This window comes from Pygoscelis adeliae, unplaced genomic scaffold, assembly GCF_000699105.1.
Source record: "Pygoscelis adeliae isolate BGI_AS28 unplaced genomic scaffold, ASM69910v1 Scaffold469, whole genome shotgun sequence".
NCBI classification, from domain to species: domain Eukaryota; kingdom Metazoa; phylum Chordata; class Aves; order Sphenisciformes; family Spheniscidae; genus Pygoscelis; species Pygoscelis adeliae.
Genome location: NW_008825434.1, coordinates 1 through 17,795, shown reverse-complemented (window position 1 = coordinate 17,795; position 17,795 = coordinate 1). Strand labels below are relative to the sequence as shown.

The 17,795-nt window shown below is 41.1% G+C and overlaps 2 protein-coding genes across 2 annotated transcripts in view; one reads left to right on the top strand and one right to left on the bottom strand.

Annotated features, from left to right (window-relative positions):
• LOC103922913 (disco-interacting protein 2 homolog A-like) overlaps window positions 1-10,645 on the bottom strand; it is a 35,595-nt gene extending 24,950 nt beyond the window's left edge. The window contains exons 1-4 of the mRNA XM_009331127.1: window positions 10,456-10,645; window positions 1,897-2,033; window positions 382-462; window positions 69-196 (exon numbers count right to left, since the gene is read on the bottom strand). Of these exons, the coding sequence (XP_009329402.1) occupies window positions 69-196; window positions 382-462; window positions 1,897-2,033; window positions 10,456-10,645 (536 nt within the window). The remainder of the gene's footprint in view (window positions 1-68; window positions 197-381; window positions 463-1,896; window positions 2,034-10,455) is intronic.
• A 1,245-nt stretch (window positions 10,646-11,890) lies between these two features.
• LOC103922911 (disco-interacting protein 2 homolog A-like) lies at window positions 11,891-15,402 on the top strand. The gene is made up of 5 exons (XM_009331126.1): window positions 11,891-11,951; window positions 12,264-12,357; window positions 12,819-12,938; window positions 14,398-14,512; window positions 15,186-15,402. Exons 2-5 carry the CDS (start codon window positions 12,270-12,272, stop codon window positions 15,400-15,402), a joined length of 540 nt encoding a protein of 179 aa, XP_009329401.1. The 5' UTR covers window positions 11,891-11,951; window positions 12,264-12,269.
• Window positions 15,403-17,795: the final 2,393 nt, after the last annotated feature.

Below are 17,795 nucleotides of genomic sequence, written 5' to 3'. Positions count from 1 at the left end.
ATCGTTTGCGGGTGAAAAAAGGAGCAATGAAGTCCAATCAGCAGTGGTGAAGTTTTTAATATACTCACCTTCCACGATAGACAAACTTCATGGGTTCGACAGCCAATGCAGTGGCTACCACATCATCCGCATTGTGCCTGCGGCCACTAACCGTCATTAGGCCATCCAATTTTCCTACCACAAACACCAAATAGTCCTGAAAAGAAGACAGGATTAGAAATAGAGGGGAAAAACCTCCAGACTCCCAGCGATACATGCCTGACTAGAGCCAATAATATTGAGGTCACTGCCCTGGCACAGAATTCTGCTGAATTCAGTGGCATCACTTAAGAGTTGGGAATCAGGACAAAGCAGGGCCCCAGACGGCTCATTCACACTTACAGGACCCACAAAGCCAAGCAATCCTGTTCTTGTAAAGGGTTGGTCTGAAACAGGCACGCCGGCTGCCGTCAGTGGAATGGCCTGAAAGAACACATAAATATTCAGACACTCACAGTACTGATAAGAAAAGTGAAGTTAAAATGCTTTCTGCCTCTGTTTCATTGCAGCTCTACAGAGTTGAAAAATTACACAATGACAACAGTTACTATCATGTCAAGTATGAGCAACAGCTTTCTGAATATGAAGAATACACCAATTCTTAACTCTGTGGTAGCCAACTTATCTTTTTCTGAGCTACTTAGCCTTCGTAACAAGAGTTCACAGCGCTCTTTAAATCAGGTTTTATAGTATGCACTCATATAGCACTTAATCAGAAAGTCTTTCCGTTGCTACTATTAACATCCCTGATGAGATATGTACCCAGGCATATCTCTTCAATTGCGACAAACGCTATGCTATCAGAACTTTAAGAAAGTTAAGTTTGCTGCAATTATGGGACTGCCTACAATGGAGAACCAGAGCAAAAGCATTAAGCTCATCTGCAAGTTCCTCTCATCTGCTCAGCAGGTTTCCTTGCCTTCCCCCCATGCCCCAAAAGCCTTCCATTACATCAGGTTTCTCGATGGCTCTCTCACTAGCTAAGGACAGTGCTGAAAGCTAAGCTGTTTAAAGTGCTGAGGCTGGGCAAGCTGACAGAAAGAGCTTTTTTCAAAGAGAAGACTATGGTCAGGATTTCTTTCATCTCTCTGGTAGAACTCCATACTTCAGCCAAGTCTTCAAACTGCTGCCCAGTGTAACACTACTGTGTGTGCGACTCCCAAAGGACTTTCACTCCTTTCTTGCCAGAAAAGGAAAAACATGAAATTGGGGTACCACTGGGAAGAAAAATCAGGGCAGAAAGATCACTTTTGCTTTACTTTGACAAACTACAAGGCTTATGACTGTTATGCTATCATCCTTACTATCTCTTCTTCCATATACATAATTTCATATATCCAACAGCAAACTGTTTAGTGTTCTAAGCATTACAGCAAATCAACACTAAAGTTGATTTTGAAAAGCACATACTGTTTGCAATACACAAAGGAAGCTTTTCTAAATAATTTGTTATATCTGCACAAATGCGTTTTGATTGTATGAAGAAGCTCACGAATATCATACTAACTTCTAACTCTACATCCCAAGCTGTGCATCAATAAACTTGAAATGTCTTCAGGTAACTTTACATAAGACTGCTGTGTTAATACAGAACTAAGGTGAATTTAAATGCTAACATAGGCACAACACTGGATAGCAGAACACAGAGGCAGCTGATTGACTGCTGATGGTGCTTTCTATTTTTGGTTATAAAAGACAGAATTTCAAGTTCTGATAGACAATGAAGCAAAGTGTATTTGGCCATGGCTTTTTCTAATAAAATAAAAAAGGAAGTTTAAGGAACAAATAAGTTTATTTGCAAAAAGAAATACTAGAAATGTAATGATGAAACTTTATATTACAAAGGGAAATACAAACCTCGAACACATTCTTGGTGATTCCGAGGAGGCCGAAATATGCCATCCCAGTTGCACCTGAATTCACACATATTTCTCCAACCTCATCAGCTTTACACAGATAAGGAGTCCCATCCACCTTCACAACACACACGTTTGCTAAAGGGAGAGGAAGAACACAGAATCACAGCATTGGTATGCTTCAGCAGCTGACACAGAAGTTGCTTTGCCACTGACAGGCAGATAAAGATTTTAATATCAATTATCTATCAGCTACAGCAAAAACACAGCATGCAAGATAGCTCTATCTTTTTGACAGCCTGTGTAATGTGTTCTCTAAGATTAAAGATGCAAGTTCGCAAATGCAATTTTTTTTTTTTTTTTCTTACAGGGCTTCACAGCCTACACATCAGCTGCAACTGAATCCAAAACTGTTGCAATTGCTTTTCAACATGAAGGCAGATGGTTTGATCAAGTGTAAGCATATACGAGAATAAAGATGAAAAATAAAAAGATACCAATTACAGACATACCATTCCTTTTATTTATCGCACACTTTGGTATTCATAGTATCATCCCTTAATTCATGTGAGAAACACATTAGAAATGGAGAGAAAACCAGACTATTTTATACTCTCACTGTCAGGTCAATGATTTTTCTGTGTTATGTCCCATATTCTTTTAAAGCAGGCCAGTCTGGCAACTATGATTTAGAGACCACAGACATCTCATAGAGTTGTCCCTTACTGAACTTACTCCTGTGACTACATATTCTCTCTTCCCTATTCTCAGTTTGATGATGATCTTCAACTCACTAAAAGGATTGCATTTCATAAAGGTCCTACTGCTATTACCCTTACCAATTTTCTTCTGAAATCTCAGAAGTCTTCCTACACTGAAATTTTCTTATTTTTAATCAAGGATATACACACTTGTAAACCAAATATTACACTGAGCTTTGCTCTGGACACTGGTTATATTTTACTTCTGAAGCCACTGTTTCCTCAGAGGTTTCTCTGGCTAAGTAGAGCCCTTGCTTAAGCAGTCTGGATTTGTCCTTTCCCAGTCTGAAAGGGAAAGGAAAAAGGATATGGAGGGAGAAGGCACAATGGAGCAAGGAAGCTTAGCTTAGCACTTAAGACTCAAGATTAACAAAGAAATCAAAATGGCTACCTGGGTCAATACAAAATAAACAGAGCCTTTGAAAGATAACACAGACTATACCATAAATTAATGTTCTGCCCTCTCCCATTGCATCTGCTCCAACTCAGATTATCAGAGTACTTTGTGGTCATGCATACTGTATTAAAGAAAATAACCATGCACACCAAAGATATCAGAAATTTATTTAATTGTCTTATTTCCATCAGGACCTTTTGAATGTTTTGGCCACGGAACATATGTCAGATGGGAAGCCCAGTTATCTGGGCTTACAACAGCCATTATGAAGGACTGTATTACTGTTTTCTAATTTAGCCAATCTTAAGTGATATACAGATAGCCCTTTCTTTTACCACTGTTCAACTAGCATGAAGAGAAATCATAAATGGGAAGTGGCACATTTCCATTAATACTAATACATGATAAAGCCAGCTCTGCCGCAAGCATGGACCAAGAACTCTGCTGGTAGAAAAGCTTCATAGGTACATTTTCTAATCTCAGAGAAGTCTTCAGTTCTCAACAACTTAGGTCTGAACAGGAGAGACAATAATTCATGCTACCAATAGATCAACCTCTAAATTATCTTTGTTTCATAAAAATTATTTATCAGAACAACTAGCATTTATTAACAAAATGTTTGGAACCATGCAATGATAACCTTTGGTGACCAAATAAGGAGACGCCACTCAAATTCTGGTACAGGTCCAAGTCCAAATTAGAACAACAGTTTCAGTTGCTGAAAATAATACGTATGAACTAGAAGGTTGGAATTAAATTATACAGTATGAACTATCAGTTAGTTGTGCAAAAAACACATTTTGCAATTTAGGAGGAGAAACTGGAAAAAAAGGCTGTTTAAAACTTAACGGTAAATTGAAACAGAATAAATAGTTTGTTACCACAGGAAATAACTTGAGTTAACCTCAGAACTCTGTATGTAACGCTTAAGCAATGATGCAGAGAGAAGTGTTAATAACTGGAGAAAGCGCAACAATTTGTAGGCGTATGCAAATGTTACAGTCCTCAACTCATTCACAAACATGGAAAAACCAGCAGATTAGCCTACAGTCCCCAGACGATGCTCCATCCATGAAGCCCAAGGACAATCCTATCACCCTGATCAAGTGAAAAAAAATACTTACCAGTAACCAATGTATGATACAGGTAGTCTACACGTACATTCTAACAGCAGGCATAGTTCTGTCCTGCCATGTGATACTGCAAGGTTTTCCTTTTGCAGTATCTGTAGAGCCTGTACTCTTGCTTCTCCTTCTTTTCCTGCTTCATGTGTGACATACAAGAGAGTGCATCTACCACCATTTCAGTCTCTCTCAACAGCATTGCATCTGAAAAAGAATTAGAGAGAAGGGAAAAGCAAATGGGACGGGAATGTACATGTGGACTACACATCACGAAGAATACTGATTACTGGTAAGAAAGCTTTCTTTCTTCAAATGAGTCCACATGTACATTCTTATAGATGGTGACTCTCAGCACTTAGCCCTGCCATGAGATTTCTGGCAGAGGATGAGAATCCTACTGTGCGAATAAATGACTGCACTGATGCCCTACCAAAGACTGGATTCAGCTTTGGATGTTTCAAGACCAGCACAGCATGAATGCAAGAAGAATGTCAAAGACCTGCACAGCAGAAGGCTACTACCAAAGGTGCCTGATGAGTGTTAGAAAGTGCTCTCTTGTTCCACCTTTGTGGTTTCATAGTGGATCTGTATGCAACTGATATCCATCTGGATTGTTACTGTGTGCCAACAGTGGAACTCCAGGATCTTCTCATAGCAAGCAAGTCGTCCTAAAAGGCCTGGGTCCGTGAGAATAAAAACAAGAGGGCCCTCCTTGCACTACAGTCTTTAGTTATAACTTCTGTTCTAGAAGCATGAAGCCTTAGGAAAAATACTAAAAGGCTAGGATAAGATGCCTCTACCACCATTGTGGAAGGTATTTGCAGGGTTTCCAGAGAAGCCTAATCTTTGAAGAAACAGCATATGGGGATGTCCAATACAAGGACTTGAATCTTTCCCTGCTCTTCTGAGAAGGGCAAAAGGCATAAAGCAAGCCAACTTCCTAGATAAGGATGAACAAGTATCTAGACTCTAAAGGTGGTCACACAAGCATCCAAAGCACAACATTTAAATTGGAAGAAAATATCTCATCACAAGTGTACACATTGACACAGATCTCCGAGAGAAGAAGTTCTGCAGCGGCAGGCTGTTGTGCCATCATGTGATAGACTGAAGCCAAGCAGAACACACAGAACTGATTACTATGATAAATTCTAAGGACTGAGTGGGAATGAGGTACTGCTATCTCACATTCAAAACCTAAGGAAAAAAGACTGAAAGCTTCACAAAGTTGTTCTGTAACAACTCCTTTCACAAATCAGGCACTGAGATAAAGGAACCAGATTCCTCTGCAGTGAAGATGCATTGTGATAACTACAAGAACCTGGGCAAATGTTCGCTGAGACATGGACAAAGGAAACAATAACATCCAAGACATCCACAGACTGGAGACAAAGTAAGCATCTTGCCATTTGAGAAACTTGAACCATTCTCCTTGAACTTCTGGGAAAGGTACCAAATACAGTCACAATCCAGAACTTGAAACTGTATATGCATAAGTTTATCTTGCAGAAGCCTAAGGTCTGGCACCAACCTGAAGTTTTCTGCTTGAGTATAAGAAAGTAGCTGCTGCAGCACTCTTTCTATGAACCAGGCTTTGTATGATTAGGAGCTATAGGGATATAGATCTTCTGGATTAGACAGCGTTACTCTCCTGTCAAAGAAAGAATGTGAGAAAGATCCCTGTAAAAGAATGGAAATGTTTAGTTGGGAAGTAGCAGGGCGGCAAACTTAACTGAATACCCCGAGCATCCATATCCAAGTCCAAGCATAAGGTAGAATAAGCTTCCAAGATGACAGATGATACGGCAATCGTACCCCGGTTGATGTGAAAGTTGGAGGCAAAAAACAGGCAGAAGAAGAGAGGTTTAGTACCCTCCCTACCCTTTTTACCAGTCCAATTTGAAAAAATGAACTGAAGATTGTTATGAGCCAAATATTGCTTCTTAGCAACATCAGTCCCAGACAGAAACCACACAAAATAGCCCAAGGTGGTCAACAGGTGAGGCAAAACATCATCCCTCCAGGAGCTGCAGAAAAGATTCCAGGGGAATGCATACTAGGCTCTCTTAAGAATTCTCTTGCTGTCTTTGATGGGAAGATTTCTTCATGGATGCTTGCACTTCCCTGGTGGCTCTTGTGATTGGCATTCATGGTAGATAGTGAAAGTGAACAGCCAAGGCAACTGAAGAGAATGTGGCATCAAGAATGGCCTATGGGTTAAGCAGCAGTGACATAAGACATAATCCTGGTGCAAAGGGGTCTGTTGAATAAGATCCCCTAAGCAGGTGGGCTCAGTGTCTCAACAAATAGCAAGATCTGAAGAAAAGGAGGGTGAAAGTGGACACTTTATCTATGACCTTTTAACCAGCTGGTTCCTGAATAAAGTACGCCAGGGATCTTCAAGGGTAATGAGATCAAAACCATTTGGCTTGACTACACAAGCCTCAGTGACTACTAGTTCTTGGCTAGTAGCTCACAGCAGGTTTGACCAAATGAAATTCAGGAATGTGAGCTCTTATGTCATAAGATGTTTGAAAGACTAGGGCATGTAGTCACTTCCAAGACCTTAAATGTATTCAATGGGGATCAGAAGATGGAACAAAGCCTTCAGGGATGGCATCTGACTCAAATTAGGCCTTTGGTGAAAGCACAGCAATCTAAGGAAAGGAAAAAAATACAAAACCAAAACCAGATAAAGAGCAAGACTCATCAGTCAGCAGAGTAATTCAAGAGGGCAACTAACAGGAAAGGAAATGGTGGTATGTTCTCTCCTGTATGCCAAACACCAAGTGAGAATGGACAGAGCACATCCTCCATGAACACTACATAGGAAAAAGCATAAATCTTACAAGGTAAGGCACAAGTATATCCACTGTTAGAATGTACATGCAGACTCATTTGAAAATAAGTCATTAATTTCTTTAAGTCATTGATTTCTTTTCATTTGGCACACACCTATAAATAACTGCTAGCCTTTTTACTTTCTTCCTACTCTGGAAGCTTTTAACTTTTTTTTTTTTTAAAGAGACAGTCACAGGGAACAAAATAATTGCATTATCCTCTAGAAAGAACTCTATTGCATATGTTCTGACTTAAGGAATGTACAGAGAAATTTCTGCTAAAATATACCTTCAGACCTGGAATTTTTGTCATTTGCTCATGTTGAAGTTTATCTGCCCCAGATACTGATAGCCCAATGCTGATCAGAGTTTTGAAAGAATTAATTCGTTAAGTTGCCCAACTTCTGCTTAACTTACAAGTAGTTTTGCCACTTACTACTATATTTTAAAATAGCAACAGCCATCAATTACAAGTCATATCACTTTGAGGCACTAAATGGATACACACTTAACTATTCTCCCCTCATACAATCAGACAAGTCACTCGATGTTTCTTACTAATGTAGAAAGTCATGGTAGTGTTGTCAATTGTCTGTCAATGGCATCCTAAACCAGAAGGGTCCATTACATTTGCCAGACAATGCTCCAAGGCATTTGACAAAGCAGAAGGAGTTTTGTCAAAGATCCCTCTCGCTACCCAATTAAGCATTTCACAAGGACAGGGACATGTTTTTCATTAACAACTTACATAGAAGAGGAAGGTGAAATTACTTACCCACAAACATACAGGTAATTCTTCAACATCATAAGGCAGACTCAAACCTGCCACTGAGCAAATGCATCATGGAAGATTAACCAACTGGACTTACAGCTGTAATGGTTGAATATGAAGAGTAGCTTAAGGTGCAACACAACTATAGGCTGCTCTGTGCCTTAGCGTAGACAAGCACACCCTGCCCAGAGAGCAAGCCTACAGCAAAGCCAGGAGGATCTCCATGTGATAAATTGATCCAGAGAAAGATTTTAATCGATCCTGCATCAAATACCACTTTTTTGAACTGTCAAAAACTGGACCAACATCCAGTTCAACCTCAGTCGGTTCACCAAAGGATCCATGACTACCTGAAGGGCATGCAAACTTGTTCCCTCCATGTTCCTGTGACTAACCCATAATCTAAGCAGAAGATTGGGAGCACAGCTAAATTTCAGCGGAGTTTCAAGGGGATATCAGTAGTCTAAACAGCCAAATCAGATAGCAGTAGTAGTCCATGCCATCTGTATTCTAGTTGAAGTGGAAGAATAACCATTCTGTTGAGACACAGAAGCCAGTCACAGCTAACCATCTTCTGGGTCTTTGCAGACAAGTTTAATAACCTGAATTTGAACATTCAGATGAAGCAATTCAGAAGCTATTAAGTCAGATTAGGTCACCATACTCTTTTTTTTTTTCCTGCACTCATGTTTTCACATTGAGGCCATACAACAATGCATAGTCATTATCCTCGATGGCTGTATTCACACTGGCCTGCCTTTACAACCTTACTTCCTAGAGTGTTAAGTTGAAGCAGAAGTCATTTTCCTGTAAATTACCTGGCCCACCTATCTTGACTCAGATCTGTGATGCTATAGGATGCTCATAAGGATCATAAGCAGAAAAGAGAGATGGTGATATAATGGTAACTACCAGAGTAAAGATGACACAGGATTTTTCACAGACCCACCCAGATACCACCTGCCCGAGGGTGCCTGGCACACTGAACTCTAACAGGATCTGCAGAACGCATACAGTTCTATGAACATATCTAGGAATGTATTAAAACCCTCCTGCTGGCCACAAAGCCCTTGCTCCCAGAAGAACATTTTGAATATCTTGCCTTGCCTATCTACCTAGAAGGTCAGAATAGAGATGTTCAATTTTCTGCAGTTAAAATAAGTAGGTTGGACATGAATCCCCACAGGAAGAGCTCCTTTCCCTTTATTTTGGTATGAAGTGCAGAGCTTCTGCTCCGTCTTTTATTGGTAGCAGAAGGAAGCTCTGAATGTGAATTTAAGTTCAGTAAGAATAACTGAACCACCACCCTTATTGGTTGCAGAGTGCTTCTGGGAGTAATGAGGAAAATGAAACAAGATCAGTACCACTTGTTACACAATGGCTGAAATTTTTATCAGCAGACTGGAAAGGTGTCTGCCTCCTCTTAGTCATAACGAGGGCCTTGATGTACTGAGAAGAGGTGGTTGCTGAAATAGCACAAGATGGCTCTTCCCTTCATCTTTACCTTGAGTAAATGCTCTACAGAGAGGAGGGCTTTGGAACCACAGCTCAGCAAGGCATGAGGTTCCTAATGGGACCAAGAATAGCAAAGCCACAGGTGCCAAGGGCATGACTGGAATGAATCAGGTTCTTTGGTCACTACATAGTAAACCTGAAGGAGTAAGGAGAATTAAAAAAAAAAACCAAACCAACAACTGTATCTCATCCTTTCCAAGCACACCCAGACCAGGTCAGGACAGGGCCTGAAGCTAGTGGTACCCTCAGACAGATAGTGCAAGGGAACGTTACACTACCAACCTAGATGTTGCAATCCTCACTTCTGGAGTAGAGGGCACTAAATGGTCTTTCAGGACACAGATCCCAGTCATTGTCCACAGTCCTAGGTCTGGTTTGGCACCCTAATTTTATTAATCTTCTTCAGAATGCTCTCCTCTCCAAATAATGCACGACTCAGCAGCCTAGCCTCAAAAGAGAACAGGGAAGAGACAAAGTCTCCTTGCTACAATCCACTTAATGGGCTGGGGAGCAATGCCCCATCTACCTACTTTAGGAAGCACACTGTTGCAAACAGACATCATTAAGAAACTGAGGTTAATCCAGGACCAACTAGTTTGCAGGGATATCCAGAGTATGGGACACTCAGAATGGTTGAGGTTGGAAGGGACCTCTGGAGGTCATCTGGTTCAACCCTTCAGCTCAAGCAGGGCCACCTAGAGCCAGCTGCCCAGAACCATGTCCGGACAGCTTTTCAACATCTACAAGGATGGAGACTTGACAACCTCTCTGGGCAACCCATTCCAGTGCTCAGTCACCCTCACAGTGGAAAAAGTTTTTCCTTCTGTTCAGAGGGAAGCTCATGTGTTTCAGTTTGTGTCCATTAGCTCTTGTTCTGTCATGGGACAACACTGAAAAGAGCTTGACTCAGTCTTCTCTGTAATCTCCCTTCTGATACTTGTACACGTTGATGGGATCGCCACCGAGCCTTCTCTTTTCCAGGCTGAACAGTCTTGTGCCAGTGCTCAGTTACCCCTGCATAAAGTTTTTCCAGATGCTCCAGTCCCCTATTCATCCTTGTGGCCCTTCACTGGACTCACTTCAGTAGCTCCATCTCTCTCTTGCACTGGGGAGCCCAGCCATGGGCACAGTACTGCAGCTTGTGGCCTCACCAGTGCTGAGCAGAGGGGAAGGATCACCTCCATTGACCTGCTGACAACGTTCCTCCCAGTGCACCATTAGCCTTCTTTGTTGTAAGGGCACATTCTGTTTCACGTTCAACTTGGTGGCCACCATGAACCCCAGGGCCCTTTCTGCAAAGCTGCTCTCCAGACAGTTGGCTCCCAGCATGTCCTGGTGCATGGGTTTATTCCTCCCCAGGGGGCAGGACTTTGCACTTCTCCTTGTTGAACTTCATGAGGTTCCTGTCAGACCATTCCCGCAGCCTGCCGAGGTCCCTCTGGATGGCAGCACAACCCGCTGGTGTGTCAGACATTTCTCCTCCCAGCTTTGTGTCGTCTGCAAACTTGCTGAGCATACACTCTGCCCCATCATCCAGATCATTAATGAAGATGCTGAATAGAAATGGAGCCAGTATTCAGCCCTGGGCTACACAGCTAGTTACTGGCCTCCAACTAGACTTTGTGCCACCAATCACTACCCTCTGGGCCTGGTCGTTCAGCCGGTTTTCAATCCACCTCCCTGCCTGCTCATTCAGCCCAGACCTCATCAGCTTCTCTGTGAGGATCATACAGAGTCTGTCATAAGATGCTGTGAAACTGCTGGCTGCTTTATCCAGCAAATCCAGTTCTATGCAGTTCACTTTTCCTGAAGGTTGAAAAGAATTGAGGGTATGGAAGATTTGCATTTCCTTATATACAGGCTCATGTCTGGGACTGCGCACCTGTCTCAGAGCAATTGGAGCTCTCGGTCACTGACAGAATGAACGGATATGTGGCTGACTTATCAAAGCATTTTATTTGTTGGGAAATAGCTGTGTACATTCTGAAAACTTAATAATAAATACCCTGAAGAACAATTTCTTGTGCTTGCAGCCATCCTATGTCAGTGATAAGCAAGTTTCACCTGATCGATATAAGATATCCCCCTAAAATTAGGTTAAATCTTTGATTTAAAATCTTTGATTCTGTTTTTTTAAATCACATAAGGTGTTCAGATTTCTCACAGAAAAAACTGAAGAAAATTTAGTACATGGTAATATTTCTTACTAAATTTAGTTCTTTCAAATGTAGCTGAACCTTTTCAGTTCAGCTGAAAAAGTTTGCATCAAAACTAAAGTTTCAGTCTGCATAGTTCATTGGCAAATGTAACAAACACATGGAAGTGGTATTATAATGAAAACAGGGTCTTAAATACCTTATAATAATCTGGTCTATAATCATAATTCAAAGATGATTGCTGTAAGTAAAATAAGACACTTTCAGCTTAAGCAGCCTGTTTGTTATAGACAAGAAGGCATGGCAACATAGCTTTGATTTCTTAGTGGTGTTGGAAGTTTCATAGTTCTTTAACAAGTATTTTGAGTTCCTAAATATTCTTATAAATATGCTTCTTAAGTCTGATAGTTTTTCCTTCGCTTTCAGCTGAAACACTAACAAATGTCTTGGATTTCAAAAGAGATGCTGGCCTTTGGCATGGAGTATTAACAGTGAGTATTTGAATGAATGAAAAAAACTGCAGCAAGTTGCTTCTCAGGGGTAGAGTATTGGTAGCAGAATGTGGTGAAACTCTCAAACTATTTATATTTCAGTATTGGTATTTTTCAGAATATAGTGTTACTTTTTCAGTAACAGACTACACAGGCATAGCTTATGTTTTTACTGACTATACACATAGTTTCCACGAACAGTTAAATGTAAGTGTTACACTGTAGCTGTGATGATTTTTTTTTTAAGTATTGGTACGTGCTATGTATTCTCTGAACCACTTGAAAGTTTATTTTTTAATATTTTTCTCCTAGAGTGTTATGAACAGGATGCATGTCATCAGTATTCCCTATGCATTAATGAAGGTTAATCCACTTTCCTGGATACAGAAAGTCTGCTCATACAAAGGTAACCTTAAAGTGTTTTTACTTAACCCATCTCTTTTTGGATGATTAAAAAAAAAAAAAAATTATTTGTGTAAAATGTCTGCTCTAGCTGAGGCCACTGCGGTTTTATCCATCTGACTTTCTTTGCCACAGTTTTAGCAACTGGGTACTCCATTTCAGTATTATATGTACTGATAGATTCATTGATGAGTGACATTGATGGCTTCTTCTGATAGACCTTTAAAGAAACTGTGTTTCTTATCTCAGTATTTGAATTTATAGTAAACATTTGAATTCTGTAATCAAGTCCATCTGGAGACATTGAGTATACATATGTCACAGTAGTTAAATATTTGGCATTTGTATTTGTTATCTATGTTTGTAATTTGTTTCATAAATTTATGTAAATACACAAATATTTATATAATTTTATAATTGGTCTTTATTTTGTTCTGCACACGCACCATAATTTTTTTTTTTCAGCCCGTGTAGCAGTAGTAAAATCACGTGATATGCACTGGTCACTTTTGGCTCAGAGGGATCAGAGAGATGTCAGTCTGAGCTCTTTACGAATGTTAATAGTGGCAGATGGAGCTAATCCATGTGAGTATGGATGCATTTTCTGAGTGTCAGTCCAAGGTGAACTAAAGCACACTGTAAATCACAGAACTCTGGGTCTGCACTGTAGGAGCTCAGCAGCACTGGCTGTAGTTCATCTTCAGCAAAACAGAGATGGCAGCAGTATTTCTTTGCCAAGGACGCTGGAGCAAAACTTTCATAGAAAATGTTCTAAAGGATCTATTCTTTATACAAAGAATAGTTGGCAATGTAATTTGAAAGAGGCTTTTAAAATTTAAAGTAAATCATAATGCCAGTTTTGAAGTAGTTGCTCATGTGTTGCATGTAGACATAAAATCTTTGAGTTGCAGTGTGTCTGATTCTGTACGTGCCCCTAGGGCTTGTCTCAATCATGTGCAAGGACATAAAAATGGGAGCAGTCACAACCTTAATTCAAAACCATGACAACTATTAACTAGAGTATGCGGTAGGTTCTTGCCTTTTTCTGTCAATCATACGGTGGTGGCTTACAGTAATTTGAGAAAGCAGCTGGGAGGCTTGTTTGTTTTTTTTGCAACAGGCAAGAATATACCTTAGTTGCTTAATTGTGCTGTTCTCGTACACCAGAAAATCAATAATATTTCAGATTTCTTGGAGTTGCATGATGAGAGGTCAGCAAGTTGTGATGGCGCAAGATGAAAGCTTGAGAAAGTCTTGCTAAGATTATATTTGTTGTAAGCACTGTTTCAGAGCTGATGCTTAGAAAGTTACGCAGTTCGTTCTACAGTAAAATACTATTTGTATGCTAGTGATGCCACTGCTTTTTCATTGCTGTTTGCACTTAGCTATATTTAGCTGTCTAAATTAATTTAACTTCATCTTTTCATCAGTGCTGTACTCTTATATGAATTTACATGAAATTATACCTAGGATGTAGTATAATCAGTGAAGTTTGCTGGTTTACGTTACGTGCTGCAATTCCACAACTGTAAAATACAAAGCTGTAGGTGATGAGGTATCCTCTTGCATTTTGGGCTGAGTACTAAAGGCCAGGTAGAGTTCTGAATTGAAATGAAGATATGTCAGAAGTATTTGATGTTAATTTCTAAATGCTTTGGTTCTGTGACCTCTGTAAGAAACACTCATATAGTAGCTATATAGGAAGCCGACAGATACAGTTACCCTTAGTGACAAAATACTCTGATCACTGAAGGACCTTCCATGATGTTAAGTATTACGGAGTGCTGCCAGAGAAAGAGAGTATGCAGTTGTGAATTTCATTCAGTGAATTAGTTGTTAACCACTGGGAGTTTTTTCTCCAAATCTAACATCTAATAATAGGCTGGAATGTCTTTTAGGCAGTTTGAAAGTATATTGGTTTTGTGCACGCATGCAACCATATTTGTATAGCTGAGCTGAGAGTAAGCATAGACTTTGAAATCCTGCAGTTCAAGCTTTCCTGCCCTTGGCAAAATGTTTTCAATTGTGTGATTGTTCTTTTTAGGGTCAATATCTTCCTGCGATGCATTCCTGAATGTATTTCAATCCAGAGGTTTGAGACCAGAAGTAATCTGTCCCTGTGCTAGTTCCTCAGAGGCACTAACTGTTGCTATTCGCAGGTAATTCTCTTTTCTGAGAAGTGAACTGAAGCATTTCTTGACTATTGAAAAGCAGCTGGTGTTAAAATGGTAGTCAGAAAAATGATTACCAACATAAAGATGCCCAAAGACCTAGACAGAGGAAGTCTGAGGCTTGCAGGTATCTCCTTCACTGAAGGATGGGTGATTTTTGTTTGTTTTCTGTAAGAAGTTCAATATTTTATAAGAGTAGTCAGCCATAAGTTTTTTGGGTTTGGGGGTTTTTTTGGGTTTTTTTACTGCTTGGGAAAGTGAGATCTCATCCTCACTTATGTTGCTGGAGGATCTTTATAAAATGCCCCAAAGATTAAGACTGTTACTTGGGAGGAAGAAGATGCCGAATATTCAAGTAATTGCTTATATACAATGTCGTGTAAACAGGGGGCTAAAGAAAAAAAAAAAATTTGTAACTGGCCTCAAAAATACCATTGAATTTCTGGACATAGCAAGGGATGCTCTGAAGAAAGGAAATACTTCGATTATGAATAGATGTATGGATGGAATATATTACCAGTCTTGAACTCTTGTTTGTTTAAAATGATAAACCATTATTTCTCTTAACCTTAACAAGCCTGAGAGACTTATACAATGTTTTTGGTGACCATATTGCCGTTGGTCTGTTGAGTCATATCTGATTTGGCTTTCTGTTTTTCAGACCTCCAGAATTGGGTGGGCCTCCTCCAGGAAAAGCAGTGTTATCTATGAATTGTCTGAGTTTCAGCGTGATAAGAGTGGATACAGAAGAGAAGTTGTCAGTGTTAACTGTACAGGATGTTGGTCAGATTATGCCTGGAGGTAGGAAAGCATTTCATGTAGGTTTAAGCATACTCCACGTTATCTTTCCTAGTATACTTGTACTGATGAATAAATAAAAATGTGAAACGATAAATACCTTCAAGGTAGTATGACTTACATTTTGACACATTACCTAAACACATGATGGTTAATTAGTGTCTCAACTAGATTATTCAGTGTTTTCAGTAGAGATTAATCGACGATGAATATGAATGACCATAGATTTTGGTATGGGCAGATGCTTTTGGCTGGTCTGCAGAGTTGTGTTACTTGTTAGCGTTAGTGCTGACTGACATACAGCTATGTAACAACAAATAAAGCAGAGCAGAACAAAACGTAAAGCGTAGTAAGAAATACCATCTTTCATCCAGGAGTGTTAGAATAAAATAGAATAGAATAGACTATTTCAGTTGGAAGGGAGCTACAATGATCATCTAGTCCAACTGCCTGACCCCTTCAGGGCTGACCAAAAGTTAAAGCATGTTATTAAGGGCATTGTCCAAATGCCTCTCAAACACGGACAGGCTTGGGGCATCGACCACCTCTCTAGGAAGCCTGTTCCAGTGTTTGACCACCCCCTCGGTAAAGAAATTCTTCCTAATGTCCAGTCTAAACCTCCCCTGGCACAGCTTTGAACCATTCTCACACGTCCTGTCCCTGGATCCCAGGGAGAAGAGATCAGCACCTCCCTCTCCGCTTCCCCTCCTCAGGAAGCTGCAGAGAGCAATGAGGTCACCCTTCGGCCTCCTCTTCTCCAAACTAGACAAACCCAGATTCCTCAGCCATTCCTCATAGGACATGCCTTCCAGCCCTGTCACCAGCTTTGTTGCCCTCCTCTAGACACATTCACGTACATGGGATCACAGAGACATGGTGGGATACAGGAGAGGACAGGTTTTTTATGTGAGGGAACAGTTGGAATGCATGGAGCTCACCTCAGGATGGATGAGAAGCCGATTGAGAGCTTATAGGTAAGGATTAAAGAGCAGACCAGTATGGGTGACATTGTAGTGGGTGTCTGCCACAGACTACCCGACCAGGAAGAACAAGGTCACGAGGCCTTCTGCGGACAGCTAGAAGCTGCCTCATGTTTGTAGGCCCTGGTCCTTGTGGGGGACTTCAACCACCTCGATGTGTGCTGGAGGGACGACGTGACAGGGCATAAGCAATCCAGGAGGTTCCTGGAGAGCATCAATGTCAAATTCCTGAGCCAAGTGATAGAGGAGCCAATGAGGAGAGGGTCTTTGCTGGACTTCATACTCACAAATGAGGAGGCACTCATTGGGGATGTGAAGGTTCAGGGCTACAGTGACCATGAGATGGTAGAGTTCAAGGTCCTGAGAGGATGGAGCAGGGCAAAAACAAGCAAGATCACAACACTGCACTTCAGGAGAGCAGACTTCAGCCTCTTCAGGACCTGCTTGGTAGAGTCCCATGGAATAAGGCCCTGGAGGGGAGAGGGCCCCAAGAAAGCTGGCTAATATTCAAGGATCGCCTCCTCCAAGATCAAGAGCAGTCCATCCCAAAGAGATGGAAGTCAGGAAAAAATGCCAGGAGTCCTGCATGGATGAACAAGGAGCTTGTGGCAGAAACCATACATAATAAGGAAGTATACAGAAGGTGGAAGGAGGGGCAAGTAGGCTGAAAGGAATACGGAGACACTGTCTGAGCATGCAGAGTAGGTAGGGGTAAGGAAAGCCAAAGCCCAGCTGAAATTGAATCGGGGGAGGGATGTTAAAGTCAACAAGAAGGGCTTCTATAAATACATAGGTGACAAAAGGAAGACCAGGGAAAATGTGGGCGTGCTGCTGAATGAGGCAGAGGACCCAGTGACACAGGACATGGAAAAGACTGAGATAGTGAATGCCTTCTTCACCTCAGTCTTTACCATCCAGACTGGCTTTCAGAAGTCCCAGGCCCTGGAGACCTGGAGGAAAGTATGGAGCAAGTAAGACATACCCTTGGTAGAAGAGATGAAGTTAAGGAATACTTAAGCAAACTGCACATGCACAAGTCCATGGGCCCTGGTGGGATTCACCCATGAGTGCTGAGGGATCTATTTGATGTCATTGTGAGGCCACTCTCAACAATCTCAATGACCATGGCAACTGGGAGAGGTACCTGAGGACTTGAGGAAAGCAAATGTCACTCCTGTCTTCAAGAAGGGCAAGAAGGAGAACCCAGGGAACTACAGGCTGGTCAGCCTCACCTTAAACCCTGCAAAGATGGTGGAACAACTAATTCTGGAAAACATTTTCTCAAGCACATGGAGAACAAGAAAGTCATCAGGAGTAGTCACCATGGATTCACCAAGGAGAAGTCATGCTTGACAAACCTGATCGCCTTCTACGATGAAGTGACTGGCTTGGTAGATGAGGGGAGAGCAGTGGACATTGTCTACCTTGACTTTGGTCGGGTTTTGGACACTGTCTCCTGTTAGGTCCTCACAGAGAAGCTGATGAGGTCTGGG